The 21,449-nt window shown below is 37.0% G+C and overlaps 2 protein-coding genes across 4 annotated transcripts; both read right to left on the reverse strand.

The window, feature by feature from the left end:
• Positions 1 to 3,331: 3,331 nt before the first annotated feature.
• Positions 3,332 to 11,021, reverse strand: LOC308385695 (uncharacterized protein). 2 transcript variants are annotated; one of them, XM_080864805.1, is made up of 7 exons: positions 10,944 to 11,021; positions 9,503 to 9,817; positions 8,962 to 9,228; positions 7,190 to 7,480; positions 6,965 to 7,066; positions 3,887 to 3,929; positions 3,332 to 3,605 (listed from the first exon to the last, which is right to left on the reverse strand). In XM_080864805.1, exons 1-7 carry the CDS (start codon positions 11,014 to 11,016, stop codon positions 3,536 to 3,538), a joined length of 1,161 nt encoding a protein of 386 aa, XP_080720931.1. In that variant the 5' UTR covers positions 11,017 to 11,021; the 3' UTR covers positions 3,332 to 3,535. The 2 variants fall into 2 exon arrangements, with proteins under 2 accessions (XP_080720931.1, XP_080720930.1); XM_080864804.1 differs by lacking the exons at positions 3,332 to 3,605; positions 3,887 to 3,929 and having other exon boundaries at positions 6,341 to 7,066.
• A 1,922-nt stretch (positions 11,022 to 12,943) lies between these two features.
• On the reverse strand, positions 12,944 to 19,854 carry LOC308385694 (uncharacterized protein). 2 transcript variants are annotated; one of them, XM_080864803.1, is made up of 7 exons: positions 19,714 to 19,854; positions 16,882 to 17,196; positions 15,730 to 15,993; positions 14,579 to 14,875; positions 14,335 to 14,471; positions 14,048 to 14,082; positions 12,944 to 13,922 (listed from the first exon to the last, which is right to left on the reverse strand). In XM_080864803.1, exons 1-7 carry the CDS (start codon positions 19,778 to 19,780, stop codon positions 13,886 to 13,888), a joined length of 1,152 nt encoding a protein of 383 aa, XP_080720929.1. In that variant the 5' UTR covers positions 19,781 to 19,854; the 3' UTR covers positions 12,944 to 13,885. The 2 variants fall into 2 exon arrangements, with proteins under 2 accessions (XP_080720929.1, XP_080720928.1); XM_080864802.1 differs by having other exon boundaries at positions 12,944 to 14,082.
• Positions 19,855 to 21,449: the final 1,595 nt, after the last annotated feature.

A 21,449-nucleotide genomic window follows, 5' to 3' on the forward strand; every position in this document is an offset into this window, starting at 1 on the left:
AGGCAACAAAACAAAGACATCAGCAAACCAAAAGTGTTTGTCATCACGGAAGGCTTAACAGCTGCAAACCATTGTTAGCACCTGGTTACAACTCGGCTCAACACAATGCAGCACAAAGTAAACATGTCAATCAACCTCACGATGCTAGATCAGGAAAAATGAGTGGCATCTGAATCACTGGGCGAGAACCAAACAACATTTTTCTTCACACACACACACACACACACGCACACACACACACACGCACACATATACTAGACACAATCTAAGTCCTACAGTGGCTTCATTTTTGTAAGATAACAGCAATAGCACTTTTTTAGTTACCTGAAACATACCAGAATATGACAGCTGTTTGTTCTGTTGATTGTTTTTAACTAAAAAACATTATAATTAATCAGTTACATTTCAGTTGTTAGTATTAAAATTTGTCATAGCATCATGGCAACAACAGTTGGAGTGTTAACATCGTATTTACTTCCTTTGGAAACAGTCATCATCCACAAAAACACCACAGTCACAAAAACCATAACAAAGTTGACGCCCATCATGTTTCCTCCAATTCATGGGACCAAAACACCAAAAAAGAAAAGAGATTTGAGAAAAGACGTTTCCTGGTGCCGTAGTTAATCTCAGCTGTATCTAGACAAACAGGTCTGTCCTGACAGGTGTCAGCTATGTATCGCTGTTTCATCAACACAGATGGAGAAACAAAAAAAGGAGGTGGAGAACTAAGAAGGACAATTAAGTATTTTTTAAGATGCTTAGCCACAACCCTTTCTAAAATTCTAGCAACAAATGGTATTTTTCGAGATCTACACTGCTATGACGAGAAGGGTCAAGCGTTGACGTTATTTTACATGGCAGCATATTTAAAATAAAAGGGACTTGACAAATGAAGCATTGATTATAGTGAGCACACAGGAACTGACAGACTGAAAGACATTTTCTTAGAGGCTTCATTTAAAAAAAAACAGCAGGTGGAACAGGAGTACAGAAGCAGCCAGCTCTCACATCTGTGACTCACATCTCCTCGTTTTTACTTTGGGTTTGAATATTTGCTGTATTTTTTCTAAAGACAGATGTCAGAAAGAACTGCAGAGTATGGATGAGCACTCCTGAGGTGACAGGGTCTCAGAGACCCAGGCCCTGCACATTCAAGGAAGGCAGGGAAAGAAGAATCCCCCTCCTTGGAAAAGATCTAGGCACTGAGACATTTTCCACATAGGCAATCAGAAAAGCTCAGCGTTGCTCACTAGCTACCCCACACTTCTGAAACAGTCTGAGCTTCACCTGGACACCTGCTCTTTCCTTCTCCTCCTCTGTGGCCTGCATGGATCCACAAAGTCCCCATTGAGACCACCAGATGAGGATCTAACCAGCTGCAAATCCAACAATAAGTGTCTCTCAGTAAAAGCACACAAACTCTGCATTGTGTGTATATGTATATATATATATATATATATATTAGGGGTGCAACGATATTCGTATCGATATTGAACCGTTTGATACAGTGCTTTCGGTTCGGTACGCATATGTATCGAACAATACAACATTTGTAATTTATTTTATCAATTTTCCTTCTGACGATGCTGTCTGTGTTGAGCGCTCAGTGAATCTGTGTTCGACTACTCCGCCTAGGCTGCACTGTCGAGCGCAGATCCACTGAGCGCTCAACACAGACAGCATAGTCAGAAGGAAGAGCGCAGGGCAAGCTAGCGAGACAGAAGTTAAGCTCTCCTTGCAACAGGCAAATTGAACCTCATTCAGATCTGGCGTTTGGAATTATTTTGGTTTTCATGTGACGTATGACCCTGAAGGTAAGCGAGTCATGGACTAAAGTAAAACAGTATTTTGGATGTGCCATGCAATGCTCAATTACATTGGTTTGAACTAGTGTGTTAGCGCAGTTAGCTCGTTAACGTGTTGGCCGTGTAGCCCCATGCACGGAATGATCGGCGGTAGCTCGTTAACGGAGATTTGCCGTGTTGTGGCGTTAAGGTCATTTCAACGAGATTAACCTGAAAGCACTAGTGGGAACACAACGAATATGACTGCACATTTACGCCGACATCATCCTAGTGCAAAGACAAGTGGAAGCAGACAAAAAAAAGCAAGCATGCTACTAACTTTAGCCGAGTCATTTAGACAGCTGTTAGCACAGGATTCTCCTTATGCTGCTGAGAATATAGCCCAGAAGAAGCGGATAGTATAGCTTTTATTTTGGAAAGAGCCATTTCTCTGTAATAAACTCTCTTTTCCAAAGATGAGTGATTCCTCAATCAGATACAGGGCTCGCAATATCGCTAGCCCGACGTCCTGGAGCTAGCGATTTTTTTCAGTCGGGCTACCAAAATCTTTCTCTTCCCTGCCCGTCGGGCTATTGTAGGAAAAATATATGTCAATGCTTTTGCATTTTTTCAGAAATGTAGCTGGGTAATTATGTCATTGGCATCGGTGAGCCACTGTCAATATGTGACATATTGAAGTCGCGTTTGAATTTGCGCTTGTTTTTTTGCTTTCACTTTGCAATCGTGCGAACTGTGTATAGAGAGCGACAGCACTGATCTGTGAGTGATGATAATTTGTGCACCAATTCCTCTGACATCGTCTTATTAATCGTTAGCTTACTATGCAAACATGACAAGTGAAATCTCCCGCAGCTTACACATGTGAGAGGTTGATCGCGCAGAGAATCGCTGAGCTTATGTGAGTGAGTGTGTAAAAGCATTTCAGTTCTGCTGAGCCAAATAAGACAGGTCAGGGTGAAGAAGTGACAGCCAAAGAAAAGCTTACCACAAAACGGAGAAGTTATGACAAATCAGACTATAAGGCAAAAAGAAAGTGCAGCTTTATGGTTTCATGGACAAAAGAATTTCTGTGGCTGCAATATGATGAGCTAAATAACCGGGGCTGCACATAAGTGGTCCGCAGGTGCGCATTCGCTGTCAAAATAAAAAACACGCACAAGGGTTAGGGTTAAATTTAAAAACTGTACTTTTGAGTTAAAATATATATTTATAATTTTAATAAATGACAAATTAAAAATGCATGAACATTTTTTTGTATCGAAAAAATATCGAACCGTGACACCAAAGTATCGAACCGAACCGAACCGTGAATTTTGTGTATCGTTGCACCCCTAATATTTATATATATATATATATATATATATATATATATATATATATATATATATATATATATATATATATATAGATAGATAGATAGATAGATAGATAGATAGATAGATAGATATATAAAGACAAAGAAAAAAGGAACAGCAACAAAACTCCAAACCCAGATTGTAGCTGGTCCCCCCCCCCTTTCCGGCTAACTGTACACTTTTTATGATTATCTAGACAATTATTTCAATTTCTTTTCACTGAGGTATTTCAAATACATTTCCAACATTTGGACATTATTTAAGAAAAATATTTTAGTTTTACTTTCAACATTTAGCTCTTTTAAATTAATAGTATCCTTCTGTTTTTTCCCTTTAATGTGGTCCCAACTGTCCTAAACAGTTGTTGGTTGGTCAGGTTCTGTTTGGGGTTTTTTTTCTAAGAGTAGAACCGTCTTCACTGAGTTCTTGCAATTCAGCATCTCTGTTAAACGACAGGAAGAAAAAAAAATTGATATAAAGGTCAGTCAGACAAACCAGCTGTTTGATTTTCTCACATATTCATATCACGTTTTATGCTTTCATATGATGGATGTTGATGAATTCTACTTCCAGCACATCTGCAGTTCATTTTAATCTTTGACGCAAATAAGCAGAAAATTTAATTTCACTCATTTCATTTTTAAAAATATAACATATCAACTTTAGAAAACGATCAGAGCAAACAGAAGTAGGCTCCTCTGTAGTAATGTTTAGGATACTTACACATTATTAACGGACTTTGACCTTCTGTGGTTTTCTTGTTGACCTGAGAAACATTTTTGCATTCATAAGACATCGTCCATGAAAGAATAAACACAATGCACAATTCAGCAGTGCAGGCATGTCAGTAGTAATATACGTGTTTGGTTTGTGTGCTTGAATGTTAAATACACGGGCATGTGTACTTAACATTATAGTGTTTAACTGCAGACATCCTAGGTAAGATAAGGTAACTTTATGCATACCCAATTTGCTTTACAGAAAAATGATAGCATAGCATTTGGCAGGCCTTCAAAAACAAAAAGTATGTGAAGATTATCTGTCCTTATTTAGTGAGGATGTTTTACTTCCTGTCCTTTATGTCCTCGCCTGTGCTTGTGTATGGTGAGACTGTTAAAAAAGGGTTGAGCCATATACAGGGTGAGGGGAGATGACCCAGGAACTCACACAAAAACACCCACATCCACACACACTCAGTGCCTCAGTTTTATGACTGGCTTTTAAGGCTGCAGGGGGTGCTGGTTCTTTGGAGTGGTCTGACACCGAGGGCAGAGGTGCTACCGAGCGGGTTCCCCTTGCTAGCAAGTAAAAACCGGTTAAGCTATTCGTCTTGCTTTCTTCATGCGTGATAAGTCTCTAAACTAGCGGGCCTGTTAAGCGCAGACCCAACACTATTATTTTATTTTGTCAATTTATTTATTTATTTTTTTTGTATTTCTTGTTAATTAAAATAAAGAAACAAAAATTATTTTTTGTGGATCCAACAATCAGGATTATATCTCGGCTGAGAGATCTCTCTCCAGGGCTCCCTTGGTCTGTCACAAGGCCTCCTCCCGGTGGGACATGCCCTGAACAATGCCCTAGTGAAACTCCACATCCTATCTCTAAGGGAGAGGCAGGCCACCCTTTGGAGGAAGCTGATTTCTGCAGCTTGTGTCCATGATTCTTCTGGTCACTATCTAAAGCTTGTGACCATAGGTGAGGTTAGAGACGCAGATTGACCTGTAAAATCAAGAGCTTCGCTCTTCCACTGAGCTCTCCCTACATCCACATCACTGCAGCCACAGCACCAATCCATCTGTCGATCACCCGCTCCACTCACTCTTGAAAAACACCCTGAGATACTTAAACTCCTCCACTTGTGCAGCAACTCATCCCTGACCAAGAGTAGGCAATGCATCCTTTTATGGCTGAGGACAATATCCCCAGTTGACGTCACCAGCGCTCCTCCTGCACTATACACACTGCAGGTGGAGAACCTGCTTTCCCTTCCTGAATCACTTAGCAGTTTGCAGAGTCACTTCAAGACAGCCTGAAAGTCTTTTTCAGGTGTCAGGATGTGTGGACATCCAACTATGTGAACATGATAACTCAACAACAAGGTGCCAAAGGATTTTCTAATTGATAGCTTAGCTACATTTGACAATCAGACACTTTGGAATTTGGCAGCCTTCATACACTTTATGCATGTTTTATTTCTCAATGGGACAGTACAAAGCAGCACCACCGTTTCAGTCTTTTGACAAAATGACATTCAAATCTTTTTCCTAATTTGAATTCAGTGAATGTTCATATAATACTAAACCCTTCTGCATTTAGATTGCATTCATTTTCAGACCAGGGAACAATTTGACAGCAGAAGTGTTAAAAGATGTCTCACAGCTATTGTTACAGCATTAAGGTGGAACATTTTTTAACCTTCTGTAAGATGACTTGGTGATTATGTGCTCAGGAACTTGGGCAACTGTTAGGATCGTGACTACAGTGAAGCAAGCTTGCTTATCATGGTCAAGACAGAAACTTCCTGAGTTCACATTTGTGAAATTTCCTGTTGTGAGATATAACACATCAGCCCTAACGTGAATTTGAAAACGGAACTACGTCTGCTCTAGATGTTGGTGAATCAAACTGTGACAAAATAACTTTTTATTTACCACCATGCATTTTCAAATACCAGTGTCCGTAATCTTGTGGCATTTTTTCATAAGAGAATGAGCTGTTTTAACAAATGAGACATAAGCAGTCCACTACAGCGCCATTACAGTAGCCTCTACTGTAAAAATATATGAACATGAGCAGCGGCACAACCGAATTACGGTGCACCTTTGTTGTTTGTGTTTTTTCTGCCTTTTCGTTCCATCTTCCTGCAATGTACTGATCAGTTTCAGTCATCAGGAACTGATAGATGTTTGTTTAAATTGCACTTCATTGTATATATTTCTCCTGTTTTTTTATTTATCCCTGTTGTCTTACTCTTTATATTTTATTCCTGCACAGTTGGCGTGGAGCACCCATAATTTCCACCGATAAGGACCAGTACAGTCGTGGCCAAAGGTTTTGAGAATGACACAAATATTAGTTTTCATAAAGTTTGCTTTTTTGCTGCTAAGCTGCTTTTAGATCTTTCTTTGTTGTTTCTGTGATGTACTGAAATATAATTACAAGCACTTCATACTTGTTAAAGGCTTTTATCCACAATTACGTGACATTTATCATGATTTTTGATATAAGAAACAACAAAAACAAAACAAAACAGACAGCACAACAGTGAGGGCAAAACACACAAATAAGACAAAAGATTCCACTGCAGCCAAGTTTACACCGATCACATACTGGACTTGAAGAAGGAATTTAGTTTTTCAGTAATGAAGTCTATGAAGCACTTTAAATTGAATTAACTGATGTGTTTCATTTATAGAATAAGAATTGATCCCACACATCATCTCCAATTTGCAAACCAAACTCAAATGCTCTGAAAAAGCGTTCACAAAACTAGAAACCAACTCTTTAGAAGTTGGCGAACTCAGGAGCGTAAAAATTGGCCCTTCTTCCGGAAGAGATGGAAAGCTTGGGACACTCTGATGAACATAGTTTCTTATCTGTAAATAATGAGGGTTTATGCTTATTTTTTCTTCATAGAATCATAGACATACTCATAAATACCAAAAAATAAACTTAATTAAATCATCACATTAAAGAAAGAAGGCCATGTGGTCACATGAACAAGAGAAAGTGCTAGGTCAAAGGGGAACAAGCAACTGCACATGCACGCCACAAACAAGTACAGTAATGTCCTTTTACCTCTTTTCTTTTTACAGAACAATACCAAACCAGCGACTGCTGCTCCAACCAGAACCACTGCAAACACCCATCCTATGGCACTTTCAATATTGGTTGAGTTCCCTTAAAGGTGAGAGACTAATTATTTTTCTCTGGATGATTTATTTGTTTTTGCAAGTTACACATGTAATAACAGGTGATAACAGCTTTTTCTCATATAAGTTACAAATTCCTAATTAATCTTACCTTGATTTAGCTTCACAAAGATATTAGTCGTTATTGTCTCCGAAGCATCACTGAGTTCACATGTGTATGTTCCCTCCTGATCTGCAGATAAGTTCTGCAGTGTGAGGCTGCCTGACTCTGACACACCTCTCACATGCTGCTTCCACCTCTCTGACACTGTGTATTTAGCATCAGGCCCAGTCTTTGTCAGGATGATCTGACCGTGGTTGAATCTCCAAAGGAGTTTTCTCAGAGAAGTGTTTGAAGACGAGCAGGGGAGCGTTGTTTCAGTGTAGCTACTGATAACTGAGGCTGAAATAACACAGAAGCAAAAACACATTTTTAAGAAGTAAAACCCACTGAAATAAAATATCTTAAGAAATTCTGTGAATGACTTTGCTTTGAACCACAGATGAATACTGAGCCTGGTGGAGATGTCTGAATCCTAATCCTACCTAAGAAAAACATGTTTGGATAAACATGTAAATAATTTTTCATGTGTGTCATGGTCCTGGATGTGTGACACAGTGTTTATATGTTTTCTGGTTTCATTAATATGCTTTGATTTAGTGCTTTTCATGGTTCAGTTTCCTTGCTCTTAGTTTAGTCATTTGTATTTCTAGTACTGCATTTTCCCCAGCTGGTCATGTCTCTCCCCCTCTCTGTGTCCTCATGTCTGTTTCAGTGTCAAGTTGTTGTCACTTAGTATGCATCTCAGTGTGTTTCTTGTTTTATTTTGACAGTCTCTTGTCCTCGGTTCAGTGTATTCAGTTTTGCTTCCCTCTTGTCTCCTTGTTACTGATTACTTCCAGCTGTGTTCCCACCTGTTTCCCATCCGCTCATTATCCTCTGTGTATTTAAGTCCTCTGTCTTCCTCTGCTTGTTGTTGTGTTGTCCATGCTGATGTCTGCTTCCCCCCCCCCACAAGCTCGGTTTTCTCCCTGCTTCTAGTTCCCAGATTTCTTGTTTCTTAATGTATTATTTGTCATTTCCCAGTTTGAAGTGTTAGGTTTGGTTTTCTTGTTTTTCATGTTTGAATTTTGCTTCAGCAAATAAAAGCTGCCTCCTTTAGCTATCTCTTTGTGTTGAAGTCCTGCCTTTGGGTCCAAACTCTGCATGCCACACAACAAACCCAAGACAATGTGTGTCTGACAGAATGATCATATTATTTAATAAATGTAATAAGCACCACAAATACACATTCTAATTTCTTACGGTTAGATTTGGTGCTGGGGTCATCATCACCAATAACCTGAAAGGGTTAATGTATTTAAATTTATAGTTAAGGACTCAAACCGCTGTAATTTTCTAATAAAACAACCATTTCTCACTTCACTGCTTCTTCACATTATAACCAACAATGTGCTGAATGTCAGCATCACTCCATTCTGGAGCATTATATTCTCATGTAGTAGCTGCCAAACAGTGCGTTTGGTCACTAACAGGGCTCAAGAGAAAAGTATATGAAAGCAGAAGTGGTGTCACTTGTGTAAAAAGAAACATTACTCAGACCTTTCACATGACACGATGTTTTGAAGCAGTTATTTGTATATGTATGTGTTGAAATTTTTACCCGTTGTTGTGCCTTGAGCACAAAATTGTTCAAAACTACTACCAATTCATTTTTCCTCTGGATCAGGGAGCATGAAAAATTAATGTTCTCATTTATAAGCAAGTAACTTAAAATGAAACCAACCCCTCTGACCTCTCAAAAGAAAATTCTGTTTTGTTGTTTCTCTTAGGAAGCGATGCTTCTCCATTTTTTAAGTTTCCTTCTTACATGGAATACTCACATGCTCGACTCAAAGTGGCTCGCTTCCTGTTTCTGTGTGTGCTGATAGTGCAGCTGTAGTCCAGATCTTTAACTCTCTCTGACACCATCAGAGAACTATTGATGTTGTAAAGAAGCTGTTGAGTCTCCTGGGCTGTGGTTTTATACTGGAGGGACATGTTGGATGGAGGGCTGGTGGTCCAGGTGAGATTAGGTTTAGGGTAGAGTCCCTCTGAGCTGCAGGTCATCTGGTTTCCTGTTTGCTGAATGTTGACTTTTTGGACTGGAGCTGCAAAAAAATATTTATAATAATACAACAGACATACAAGGAACCAGTTTCAAACATTTAAGCATATATTTACATTAAAATCAAGGTTTTAAATAAAATGTTAACATTATTATCAGCAAATCTGTGTGTCTGTGTTGCATTCACAGTTAGCTAATCGGGTTAGCTAATAGCACAAAACTCCATCCTCTAAAACTTTAAGACTACGAAATTTGTGGCTGTTTATTCTTTCCTTCTAACATGTCTGTATTCTCTGCATATTCTGTGTTTTTCATACCGTTAACATTTAGGTTGATAAATGAGTCTCTGTTTCCCTGAAGGGTGCTGATGTGGCACTTGTATCTGCCCTCATCCTGAACCTTGACCCCTGCCAGTTGCAGTGAGACATTTCCTTTGGAGATCTGGTCCTTGAACAGAGAGGTCCTGTCTCTGAATCTCTGGTCCTGATATCCATGCTGGTCTTTGTTGTTATAGAAGGAGTGGACATGAATGTCTCCTGACATCTTAAACCAGTGAATGATAATTTGAGTGACATCCTGGGAACTGCATGGCAGCATGCATTTCTGCATTAAAACACAGGAAACCTCAGTATCTGAAACATCAGGTAAAGATTACATTAGTGAGACGTAATCAGAGCTACATATAAAAAGAAGAAATAATATTACTGCTTTCATATTTGAGTTATATCTGTTCAGTTATTAAGCAAAAACTGTCGTGAATCCCTTTTGCCTGCTTTGGTGCAAATTAAAGTGACAACAGGTGGAAAGGTAGGACAGATTTTTTTTTTTACTTTTGATTTCAGTGAAATACACAGTCGTAAGAAAAGAAATACTTGCTGACTTAATAGAAGTACAGGGAATAATAACAGTAAAGGATCCAGTTCAATACAACCTTTTTCAAAGCCTCTTTATTAGTTTTAGTGGCCACACATCTAAGGGTTCATTTCACATCTCCTGAATGTGTTGATTCCCAGACTGCCAAAACAATCAGTCATTTAGATGCTTAATTGACAAAACCAATTTTAATTTAATGGATGTATAACCTATAAATCTATTATTTTTCTCTAGTAATTAAAAAGATTCAACATCTTTCTTGAGCAGAATTCCAGACTGTACAGATGGTCCCTTCCCAAAGGAAAGAATACAATAACTTACTCAGGTATATGCTAGACTTAATATTTACTGAATAAAATAATGGATTTCTATACATTTTCCATCAGATAATGTTAATTATAAACTAGACATTTTTAAGTGAGAATAGGAAAGAAAAGTATTTCTTTGTGCTGCTGTTGTTTAACGCAACATCCGCTGGTTTCCTCTTTCTGGCGCAAAAGCCAATCAGCTGATCATTGATCAGTTTCATGATTGAATTAGCAACTTTCTAGCTGAAGTAGTACTGGACAAATCGTGTACTTTTTCATCTCAACTTTAAAGTTCGACCTCCTCGGCTGGTCCAACCCAGAGTCGATCATGACCAACTGGCCAATCCGACACCATTCATTTATACCGTTAAAAATAAAAAAATAAATAAAAAAAAATAAAACCCCATCGGCCCATAAAAATTAAAGAGAGCAGCCCACTGGGCATATGCCTGGTATGTCCAATGGCCAGTCCAGCCCTGGGCTTGTGGTCATGCATTAAATTAATAAAAGACTATCTTTCTGCACACCGTTTTACTGTTTAAATGAAAGTTGCTCCTAAATGTTCTTATTCCCTTACCTCCTCTGGAAGTAATCAACATCCACACAGAGATTATAATCCACCAAAACACAGTAGAGGAGACCGTGCTCATGTTACCGTTACATTTCACTAAGCACACAATGAAAGAGGAAGAAAAACAAAGAGGCGAGCACTTCCAGCATCACGTGACACCAGCTTTGTGGATTAAAAACAAAAACAATATAAATAAGACATGAAATCAAATAATGAAATTTAAAAAAAACCATTGTAGCAAAATTATTCCAGGAGAAGATTTATCTTGGAATAACCACCATCCAAATTATCTCTAAATTCTAGAGGCAAAGAAAAGGACATGCAGGACAGAGAGAAGCAATAAGTAAAGGCAGACATTTGTCTCTAAAGACCAAGTGTTACACTAACTAAAAGTCTTGTGTTCAAATATAGGCTTCACCCTCATGCTATTTAGAGCTATGACAACTTTAATGCTATTATTACAACATCTACATAAGTTTTTTTACTAAGTAATTTTAACTTAGTTTATTGTGTGAAGGGGATGGGCTGGCAGCAAGAGTCTATTTCCATAACTATACACAAGCTGTAGAGGAAAAAAAAACACTTACACGTGTTAGTAACACAGTACTAGTATTTGAATAAAAGCGCTGGTCATCGGGAACACTGCCGGCAGTACAAACACTGACAGCATTTCATTTTCATTACTCACACTGTATTGCCCAATCAAATATCTTAATGTCACCAGCCCCTCCTCTACCTTCACTGTGCGCTCGTGCACAGCGAGTAGGTGGAGCTTAAAAGCCAAGAAACATAAAGAAAAAGAAACAATAAAAATAGAAAAAGAATAGAAATAGTAATAATAAAAACTGGAAATATACACAGCAAAATGGTCAGATTAACCAACATCTTACGGGAGGGTTTTCCTCTCTTCACTGGCTGAATTACTTCATATAGAAGTAATGTAGTAAACTGTTTGGCTGTGTAGTTTTGTTTATTGTTCCTGGCGCTACTGGAGCTCTGTTTTTTTTTGTTAATTTAAACACCATTTTCCTCTTCAGTTATTGTATGCCCTTACGGTGTTGAAGATGAGTTATAGGAAGAAAAAAAATACTATTCCGAGTAACAAAAAAAATGTGTATGTGTGTTGGAAACCTTTGCAGAGTGTGCGTTTGTGTAAATCAAACGTAAACCAATTTCATGTGGTTAAATGGCGCATTTACCTGAGATATTTAATTTGAGTAAAAGTTCTCAGTGAGGAAACATAAACTTGTCACTTTGTGATCATTTGTCCCTTTCAGGGGCCTAATCCATCCTGTCATATTAATTCGTTCAATCCTGGATTAAAGTAATTTGGCAATTTCATTTTTCACTGACTATAAGGTGTATTGTGGGACCAAACTTGCAATACTAGTGGAACAGTAATATCATTTCCATCGTCTCTGTCTCTCTCTCTTCTTTAAGTCCCAAAGGAAATAAAAACAGCATACGAACGTGCAGATTGAATTTGGTACAGATTTAAGGTTTTACAGGTGAAGTGTCTTGCCCAAGGACACAACATCAGAGTCTGTCCGAGCCGGGGCTCAAACCGGCAACCTTCCGATCACAAGACAACCTGCCGACTCTTGAGCCACGATCGCCCGCAATATAAGAATTATTATAGTCGTTTAGCTCAGTTCACTCCTCCTCCATCAAGATTGTCCTATGAGGTGAAGCCAATACCTGTACAGTGGGATCATCCGGATGGTGTAATTAATACGAAGTAGGCTGCCTCACCATAGATCACTTCTTAGTCTGTTGGCAGAAAAAAGCTTGTCCCATATTCAACATAGTGTGCTTGTGGCCAAATATTTGGCACAATTTTTTTTTTTTGAAAGAACGGCTTCAAAGCTTACTGGTAGTTGGTAAGAAGTCCGTGTGGACAGAACAACAACAACAACAACAACAAAAAGTCAGCGTCTCACTGGTGTGTAACAGAGACCAGAACATATATAACGTATACAGAAACCAAATTACACAACGTTTTCCTTTTTCAGTTCTTTAATAACAATAAAATACTATTGTACTGTATTGAACCCCAGTTCGATTTTTTTTTAAAAATTTAAACCAAACAAACCTCATTCATACACATTATTTGCAGTGCTGTTATTAATCACTCGTGCCACTGGTATTACTGAGGATTCAAGCACATGACAAAGTAAAAAGTTCAAAAAATGTAATAAACACAAACTTTATTCAATGTTTTACAAAAATATTATTCAAATTTTAAAATGCTTATTCCCTTCTTAAGTGTCTCCCTCATCATCTAAAATAATTTCAGTTTCACTCTAACCGTGGTTCTGGTGAACAGATGATATTGTGAAGCTTTGCATTTTATTGTCCTTTGTACAGCATGACCCTGAACACCACATGATTTCTACACAAATATATGAAATACATTTCAACTGTGATTTCTCTTTCCTTACACCACAGTTACAAAAAATAAAATAATAATGAATAACTACAAGTTTGCTACTAAACTCGAGTTTTTCATTTACTCTTTGAAAAATAGTGCTGCCTCATTTTTCCTTTTCTTTATTATTCAAGCTTCTCAGTCCAGGAAACAGCAAGGATGGACACTGAATATTTAGGTTACATTTTAAAATTGACAGTAAGTTGTTTTTGTCTGCATCAGGGCAGGAGGAGAACAGAGAAAAAAATGTTGTACGTCATGAGCCGGAGTCTGTTAGTAAAAAAAATTGTTTTTTTGTTGTTGTATGGGAGCCAAAATTATTTTAATTTCCATCTGGTCTGTTTTTGCTTTCCTGAAGTCACAAAGAAACTGGAACCAGTCTGTTGTTAGTTGCTGGAAACCAAACTGGGTTTTATTAAAAGCTGCTGAGAACCATTTATTCACTGAGATCCAGAACAGAGGTTGGGGAAGCTTTTTGCTTCCATTTGTCTTAATTGGAAATGTTACTTGACAAATGTCGTTAGCTGGAAGCTAGTTGGTTGGTGTCAGATGTTGACCTTAAAATGTGTGTCAAAAACATGTTTATTATTGAAAACAATCTGCAGACCAAACTAAGCTATAACATCAATCAGAAATGACTTGATTTTGATTTCCTGTTCTACTGTCACTGAAAATTTCATACCTTTGACCTTCTGGAGCTTCAGCCTGACACTTCATCTGTTAGATGGGACAGCAGTTAATTAGGCTTTTTGTAAAAAAACCAAAAACAAACCCAAAAACAAAATGTTGTAATATTATGGAAACAATAGTTTGATCTAATGTATTAGTTCATATGCTGTCATTCATACTTTGCAGTAGTTCATTGAAATGCCTTTTCTGTACTCAGGGTTTGGTCTATAAACTGCCTGAATCCATCAGTGCAAACATTAAAAATTAAAAATAAAAAGTTCAACCAGAATTGAATTTTACCTTTTTTTTTTGTACTTGTACAGGAGCTGTACAGTAGCTGTACAGTATCAGGCATAATAATGCTGTAAAGCAAAGACTCGCTGCAGCGATGGCTCCTAGATGGGTTGAATTCTGAGTCCCATCATTCTTCTTTGTTGCTTTTTGATATTTAAAAAAAAAACTCTTCAGTTTTATGCAGCTTTACATTAAATTGACTAAATTAACTTGCAGACAGTTTTTGAAAATCAAACTTATGGTACCTCACCTCCGTCTGTTGGCATCATCCTTATTTCATTCTCAGACACTTTCGTCTCCTCAGCATCACTGAGTTCACAGGTGTATATCCCCTCATGATCTGCAGTAAGGTCCCGTAATGTGAGGCTGCCCGACTCTGAGACATGCTTCACGTGCTGCTCCCACCCTGCATAGACTGTGTAGGAGATGTCAGCCCCACTCCTGGTCACAATGGACTGACTGTGGTTGAATCTCCAAATGAGGTATGAGAAGGGAGTGTCAGAGGGAGGGCAGAGGATTGTTGTTTCAGTGTTTGACCAAACAGAAGCTGAAAAAATGAAACAGAAACACTGATTATAAGTAAACACTTTGGATAACTTTGTCATCTGGATTATAAGTATTATTAATGTGCAACATCCTCCGCCCCCTTTATTTTTTTACACAGTAGCCACACAGCAAAATTGTAATGAATTTTTTTTTCAATATTTCAATATTTTTTCTATTTTTTTGTGCTAACTCGAGTACATTTTAGTCTCACATATTTTTTCCCGATTTCACCATTTTCTGTATTTATAATGAGTACTACCCACCCCACCACCATAATGCCTCAGTGGGAGCAATAAATACTGACTAAAGTTCCTACAAAAACACCTCAGCAAAAAAATATGTACATGTAGATGTATATGAATGGACTAAGCATATTTTAAACATGTTGAGACCAATCCATGGTCCTGGGATCTATAGATAACATTTACTTGACCACATTGTTGCAGCTTCACCCCTCGGTTTGGAAAATGACTCCAAATTGGACTTTTTAGGAACTAATAAAACTAAAACTGATTAATTATTAAATAGTGTAATATAATTTGAATATTTTTAGTTGAATCCAACATGCTTCATATTTTATTAGATCATACTTTTTAAGTTATATAAAAAATAGTAGCTGAAGATGTCATAAAATACTGTTGTAAATGTGTATTGTAAGTATTAACGACTTTACATCCTTACTTGGTTTAAATAAAGTTGCCTTCTCTCCGTTTCTGCGAGTGCTGATGGTGCAGCTGTAGTCCCGATCAGTCTCACTGATCAGTCTCAGCAATAACTATTGCTGATGTAAAATGGAAATTCTATGTACTGAATTAACACGTAAATTTCCACTTAGTTACCTTCATCACTCCTTACATTTGTTTGTAACTGTTAGTTCCTTCCTGTTTCTGCGAGTGCTGATGGTGCAGCTGTACTTCAGATCCCTATCACTGCTCGAAGGGATCAAAGAGCTGCTGATGTTGTAGAGAAGCCGCTCAGTCGGCTGGACTGTGATGTTCTTGGAAGTTATGTTGGATGAAGGACTGGTGGACCAGGTGAGTTCAGGTTTAGGGTAGATGCCCTCTGAGCTGCAGGTGATGATGTTTCCTACCTGCTGAATGCTGACTTTTTGGATCGGAGCTGCAAAAGCAGAAAAAAAACACATGTTTTATGTTCACATATGGACCAAGTTTAACAAGAACAAGGATTTCATGTTTTGTATCTGTGGAAGTTCTATGAGGTGTTTTGAATCAGCTTTTTGTGAGCAGCAGATCTTTTCATGCAGTGTGGAAGCTTTTTTCATTATATTAATCCATGTTCCACAACAGAAAGATTTATTATCATGGTTGCTTTTCCCACACATTTTTGAAGCTACCAGGATAAAAAAAAGAAAAGCTCTAATAAATATTAATTTTTATGATGCTCGAATGTAAATATGAATATAAACTCAAACTCAAGAATTTACTAGCTTTTCAATTCAATTCAATTTTACTTATATAGCGCCAAATCACAACAACAGTCGCCTCAAGGCGCTTTATATTGTACGCATGACAAGACAGGGACAACACGAAACTGAATGTTAAATATTCAGTCTGAATATTTAACATTGCGACTGTTTAGTGGCGATTTGCTGTTTTCCTGCATGTATTTCATCTACAAATGGAGCAATTCTTGACCACTCAGCCTTGAATAAATAAAAATCACATCCTCATATTCTAATCACAATTCAAACTAACAACTGTACAAGTACATACAGCATGTTATTCATAGTTTCAGTTGAAAAATTCTGTGAATAAAAGTGTAAATATTCTGGCACAAAGTAGCAATAGACACAAAATATAGACATTTTCTAATAAACAAATACCAAAAAACAAAACCGCACTACAGAGAACACAAATTTCTTGAATAATTGCACTGTGTATGTATTTACAATTTACAATGTATCTTTAGGTTAATAAAGGATTGTTGGTTTCCGCTGTCAGTTCAACACTGAATTTCTTGAATAAATGTATAGTTTTTGTCTCTTACCATCTATCTTTAGGTTGATAAATGACTCCTTGTTTCCATCGATGGTGCTGGTGTAGCACTTGTATTTGCCTTCATCTCGAACCTCCACCTTTGTCAGCTGCAGTGAGGCGTTTCCTGTGGAGATCTGGTCGTTGAACAGTGATGTCCTGCCTCTGAAGCGCTGGTTCTGATGTTCCAGCTGATCTTTGTTGTGGTAGAATGAGTGGACAGTAATGTCTCCTGCTGATACCTGATGCCAGTGGATGACTACATCTCTGCCACCATAGCTGCATGGCAACATGCATCTCTCCATGAAAATGCAGGACACCTCAGTATCTGCAACAACAGGTAGAGACACATGATCAAAGTCATGAATCAGAGGTTTTGTGTTTGTGTACTTGAGTTGTTTCTGTTTGGGTTTTCCTTCATTATAGAGTTAGAAGTTTTGATTCTTTTAGTTCAATTTGGATGAATTTTATTTTTTTATTATTCTACTGAGGCTGTTATGTGTTTGTAGAGTTTTAGGTTCCAGTTTATATATTTTACTTTTTACCCTGTCTGTCTGATCCTCTGTCACATTCTTTCTGTGTCAGTCACGGTTCCCTTATTATTATTACTTTGTGTTTGTTTATTTTTTTTGTATTGTACTGTATCAAGAGAAGAAAACGAGAAATAATAAAACACAGCTGCTCGACTGGAATGTAGTCTCGGTCTGCACCACAAACTGTTAAACTATCAGGAAGCTCTTTCTAAACTTGCTCATTAGATTTAAAAGAAGTTTCCTGAACTTTGACCTGAATCTCAGAATTACAGAAATACATTTGCTGACATATAAATTCATGTTAATGTAAATTATTAATTATAATATATTATAATATAATTATCTAGAGTACAAATGAAAAATTGTTTAAATAATAATTTTTCACTAATGAAGGAAAAATGTTTTCAAAACAGGGCCTTCCTATAAAGTCATATATCATTCATATCAAAGACGACTGTGTGGATGAATTTTTCAGTTATTACAAAAGAACTCTAACAGACTCCATTCAGGCTTAAACACCTGAAGACCTGAAGTACAAGGTTATGAAAATAGGACACTGCTACCATGAGAGCAGAATTTAACAAAACTACATCTGATAAATGAGAATCTAAAAATATACACAATAATAATTACTGATGACCACACACCTCAAACATAAATTTGTCACATCTGCATGTTTTCAAATCTTTAACGTTATGAGAAATAAAATCATGTATAACGAGATAATTGTTATACCTTGTAGTTACATACACTTTGATTTGCTATAATTTATCCAACCAAATGAAGCAGTTATTTTGACATTTATCCTGACATGTGATTTTCTTAAACTTTACAGATAAAGTTAGAGTAAAAGGTGGATATATTTAAATTTGTTTTATTTTTATTTTTTTAAAAAGTGCCACTAAGAACAATTTTGCTTCTGTGCATCCAAACAATGTATAAACCTTATTCACATTTCATGATAAATCGTTTTTGACATTGTTGCCTCCACTCCCACACGCTGAATGTGTTCAGTTTCATTCCGTCTCCAACCCAGCGCCTACAGCAGGGTGCAAAATGCTAGCAAGCAGGCATACGTGGACTGCTATGACCAAGTGGCCAGCAGAGTGTCCAGGAACATCTGTGCCACGTATGCCCTGGAGGTACAAATGTTACACCGACCCTAGGGTGGTTAAGAAAGACCGAGCTAAGATCAGAGGGACTTCCAGATACAGATGGATAAAAGGGTGGCGGCTAACCAACCAGACATAGTAGTAGTGGGCAAACCGAGTAAGACGGTCGTAGTGATAGATTTAGAGATACTGAGTGATGGCAGCATCAGGGAGAATGAACATTCTGGCCATTTTGATCATTTTCTAGCTTCATGTTATTCATGTCATACTAATGTTTTGGGCTGCCCCTCAGTTTATCATCAAAGAAAGATTAAAAAAAAAAAAAGAAAGAGCTTCCCTAAGATGTAAACACCATATCCATACACCAGAGGATGCTGCAGAAAGAGTAAAACAGGAAATGAGAAAAAGTAATTTATTTGTTTTTTTTTTTTTTTTTTTTTTTTTTTTCCTAAATGAAGTAAATGAAATGAAAAAAAGTAATTTATTTGTAGCGCTATTATACTATACTATCAATAACAAACTGATACATAGACTAGTAATATGCATGTTTTAAAGACTTCCAGATTGAGACAAAATAACATAACACGAGACATAAAAATGTTTAAATAAAGTTATGTACAGAAACATGAAAATGAAAAAAGAAAAGACTTATTTGAGGTAAGGAGAGACAACACAGTAGTACACTGAAGTATGTTGTCAGAGATTTCAAACCTCAGAGTGACAGCTGTTTGCTGACTCGTCAACAAGAAATATTCATGCAGGAATCCATCCTAACAGGTTGTCTTACAATCCTTTAAAGGTCTCTAAAGTTTAAGAACAGATTTACTTCACAATAACCATGTAAACACAATTCATTGGGATATCTTGCAGTCACAGTTTGACTCCTGTTACCGTACAGAAAGTTGTAAATACTTCAGTTTTCCTTTGATTATAAACTCATCTTTGTGTATGTTTAATTAAATTAAACTCACTATTGTGCAGTCAAACATTGTGTGAACCATATTCCTACTTCACTGAATAATGATCACATTAAAAAAGAGGTTTCTTGCTGTACCTGTAATTTCTGAGATTTATACCTGAGCTTTAAGTTTGACTCAGTCTCTCTCTTCAGTACCTCCTATATTTGGTTTGTAAACATCATAACTGTGATTTGTATTCACAATAGATTCAAGTAATAAATGCAGTGAAGCTTTTACTCACCTGCTTTTACAAAAGTCCACTGAAAAGTCAGGACCACCAAAAACACGACACACTTGATCCCAGCCATTGTCCTGCTGTTTCATGGTACACGATCTGAGTGTTTGTGAGTAAATACATCTACATGACGTCACATGACATCTGACCCAGCTGGTTTGCTGCTTACAGCAGCTTAGCATATTCACTGTGACGATAATCACACCCTTCATCTGAATGTCTGAAATACTTTTTTTGTGACACACTGAGGAACAAGTTAATCAGAAACTGCTCACAGTATTCATGTAATCAACTTCTTAACACAGAGTTCAACTGTCCAACCAGAAAATTTGTGAATGACAAAGAATAAAAAGAACCCAAAATACTTCTATAATATTTCACTGACACTGTGTGGTGTGTGTGGCAGGACTACATAGTGCAGAAAAATGTTTCTGTTGTGGTTTACTCTGAATATTTTCTCTGACTGGATAATTGTGGATGGTAGCCTTGGTCTGGCCTTGGACTTAGCCTGGGTTCTTTTGCTCTGGTGCTGAAGAGGTAAGCTATAGAAATGCCTTTTTCATTTTAATGTGGAGCATGTTACTGACTCAGTATAATGTCTAGGATACAATTCTGCTTTAGATTACGTTTGTCTAAATCTGACTGCAGTGCTTTAAAGCAGACACTGAGAAACTGAGCAAGGTCATTTGGACAGGTGTGACACAGGAGGAAGAGAATTTCCTTTGATAGATAATATTTGGGCCATTTTTAAGTTGTCATACTGTACTGTAAGATTTTCTTCAAGTATATGTTTTTCACATTATATCATTTCGACCATTATTTCCAGGCATCTTCACAGAGTAACGTAGGAGATAACTTTGTCGTTTTGTGAAAAAAAATTCACTTCAGCATCCCCTGCTGGAGAAAAAACAACGATTTATTGTTAGACATGATACATTTTAATTAAAAAAATGAACCAAAACTAATGAAAATATAAATCGTAGGTTAACAAGAAGGATAATGCATTTAATATTTTTATGGTTTTCTTTTTTTGAAACATCAGAGGAAATTTGATGACTCACAGATGACTGAAAACATCTTCAAGATTTTGTATAAACATCATTTCATTTTAAAATTATATTTCTTAAAATAACTTGATTTAAAAATAAAATAAGATCACACTCAATAAAACAATCTCCTGTCCAGATGTTTCAAGTTTCTGTTCTTGCTTTTTTAATGTTTTTTGCTTGTGCAGTTTCCTAAAGTACCATCCTCGGTCACTGATGCTTTGTTCTTTTTTATTTTTGCAGTTTTTGCAGGTAAAGACAAACTCAAAGATTATTGTCACCCTTGAAAATACTTAATTACATTAATATCCTTCCAGCCTAGGTAATCATTTTCCTCTTTAAAAGATGTTAAAGAACAACAAAAAAAGCAAAAACACATGATCTTCTCTTTGCTTTGAGCCCTCGCTCGTACAAACACAGATTTGTGGATTAACCAAACAAGATTCTTATGGGACAAGTGAAAACATGGTTTTCATCCGACTGTCATTTTTGATTGATTATATTGCCCAACTGTATGAAGAATACAGTAAGAGTCTAAATGCCACATAAACACAAGCACAAGAATGAGCACTTATTTTGATGTTAAAATGTCTAAAATAATGAACAGTGTCAACTTAAAAACAAAACAAAACACAAAGTCAAGAAAGTCAAGAACCAAAATCAATCAAAAAAGACAAAAAACACACAGGTTCTTCC

This window comes from Rhamphochromis sp. 'chilingali' (genome assembly GCF_963969265.1).
Source record: "Rhamphochromis sp. 'chilingali' genome assembly, chromosome: 18".
Classification (NCBI taxonomy): domain Eukaryota; kingdom Metazoa; phylum Chordata; class Actinopteri; order Cichliformes; family Cichlidae; genus Rhamphochromis; species Rhamphochromis sp. 'chilingali'.